Source organism: Papilio polytes, unplaced genomic scaffold (genome assembly GCF_000836215.1).
Source record: "Papilio polytes unplaced genomic scaffold, Ppol_1.0 DF824146.1, whole genome shotgun sequence".
In the NCBI taxonomy this organism is placed as follows: domain Eukaryota; kingdom Metazoa; phylum Arthropoda; class Insecta; order Lepidoptera; family Papilionidae; genus Papilio; species Papilio polytes.
The window spans coordinates 680,889-682,608 of record NW_013525058.1 but is presented as its reverse complement, the minus strand read 5'-3'; the positions used below and the strand labels follow the sequence as shown (position 1 = coordinate 682,608).

The 1,720-nt window shown below is 40.6% G+C and overlaps 1 protein-coding gene across 1 annotated transcript in view; it reads left to right on the top strand.

Annotated features, from left to right (window-relative positions):
• Nucleotides 1-1,720, top strand: part of LOC106111716 — an 8,823-nt gene that overhangs the window by 4,334 nt on the left and 2,769 nt on the right. The window contains 7 exon segments of the mRNA XM_013293859.1: nucleotides 9-51; nucleotides 222-500; nucleotides 584-729; nucleotides 823-958; nucleotides 1,131-1,227; nucleotides 1,468-1,551; nucleotides 1,623-1,720. The exon segment at nucleotides 1,623-1,720 is cut by the window's right edge and continues 26 nt beyond it. Coding sequence (XP_013149313.1) covers nucleotides 9-51; nucleotides 222-500; nucleotides 584-729; nucleotides 823-958; nucleotides 1,131-1,227; nucleotides 1,468-1,551; nucleotides 1,623-1,720 — 883 coding nt within the window.

Here is a 1,720-nt window from a genome sequence, read left to right as displayed (position 1 = left end):
CCGCTTTGAATGTTATGGCGTTCACTCATGAACTAGACCTTAATGCAAATGGTGAGTCTCTGATGATTCAGCAATAAATTTCTTGTAATAAATCTAGAGAAGTACAATCATTTAACTAGGTAGAATAGATATAAATTAAACTTTCTAGTGGGCAATTGATGGAGTAATTGACTCAAAATGGTTAAAGTGCATGTAAAAAGTTTGAACTCTGAATCTTTCAGGTCAAGATCCAAGTCAGAAGCAAACACCAGATTTACTAGTGAATGGTAAAACAACTTCAAACGTCATTCCATCACAAGTACAGTCGACACCAAACCAGCTAACGGTCCCGTCTAATATCGATCCAAATATCAGCTTGACATTACCTACTAATAAAAACGACTTGGAAATGAAGACAAACACTATGGGCGTTCAGGGAGTGAATGTACTTGTACCATGTACTGCACCGTGTCTCCCGGCACAAGGCCTTAGCCCTCCTCTACAATCTATGCCAGTTACAAGTTAGTACCTAGCAAAATAGATTTAAAATCCTAAATGACCTTGAGTATTTATATTATTTGTCGTTATTTTTTATATGTTAAAGCTATCAAAGAGGAAGTATTCAGAGATTACTTATTAGAGCTAATTTTGTTGGCGGAGAAAACTGATCCGAGCGATCGTCAACTGAAGAGTTTGGCGGAGCATGCTGCGGATTTAGAACACATTCCTGTCGTAGACATCAATACCAATGTAAATATTGTGAATTTCCTTTTAACTGTTGCTTTTCGTTTTTCTTGTTTCACACGAGTCTTCTTAACTCAAAGGTTTTAAATTCATTCATAGATAGCAGCAAAATCAACACGGAAGATGGTGGCCGGTGCGGTGTCAGGGTTGTTCGGAGTAGCGGCAGACACGCCTGCGTGCGATGCCGGCTGGCGCAGGGAACGACAAGAGCAAAGCGATAGTGACCCTATTTCAGGTTTATTGTCCTTTATTTTTCAAACAAAACTTGGTAGCGATGTTGCAAACGTAGAATTTTCTAGAAACTAGTGGGACTGGATTCTAACACATAATTGCAGCTTATCTTTGCACATATAACTAAGATTGATGATTAAGAAAATCGCAGAGTACAAATGTTGTTTGCTAAATAGAGTCCGTTCTGTTGGGTCGTGCATCCCGCGCGAGACGAGCACGCTCGGCGTCGCGACGCGCTGCGCCGCCTCCACCGCACCTTTACGTACCGGCCAGGTATTTTTACATATAAAAACATAGAACGTGCGTACACCTGAAACTAAACTATCGCACAAGTGTGCTTTCATTCCCATAAGCTTATGTGAAGATGCGCACACTATTCGTTTTTTTAGTTATGCAACTAAAAAGTTGAAATGGCTGTGAAACTATCGACAATCGTACAACAGTTGTGCGATAGTTTTTTATAAGATTATTTCAGTTTAGCTAGATTGCTTTTTTTACCATGTTTGTAACCAGATCTATGTACTTGGTGGCATCTGAGAGCAGTGCTGTTGAAGATGAAGCACCATGGGAAGATCAGCTGAGTTCCGGAAATAATTCGTGAGTTTTATGAGTGCAACTTTATGTCACGAAGTACGTTCGTATATCAATTTATGGACTTGTATTAACAGGGCTATGGCTGGTGGTCGCGATGAATCTGCTCGTATGAGAGCCGCTCGTCCACTCTGCATACAACACGCCACGGGTCAAGCGCAAGTAGAACATTCCT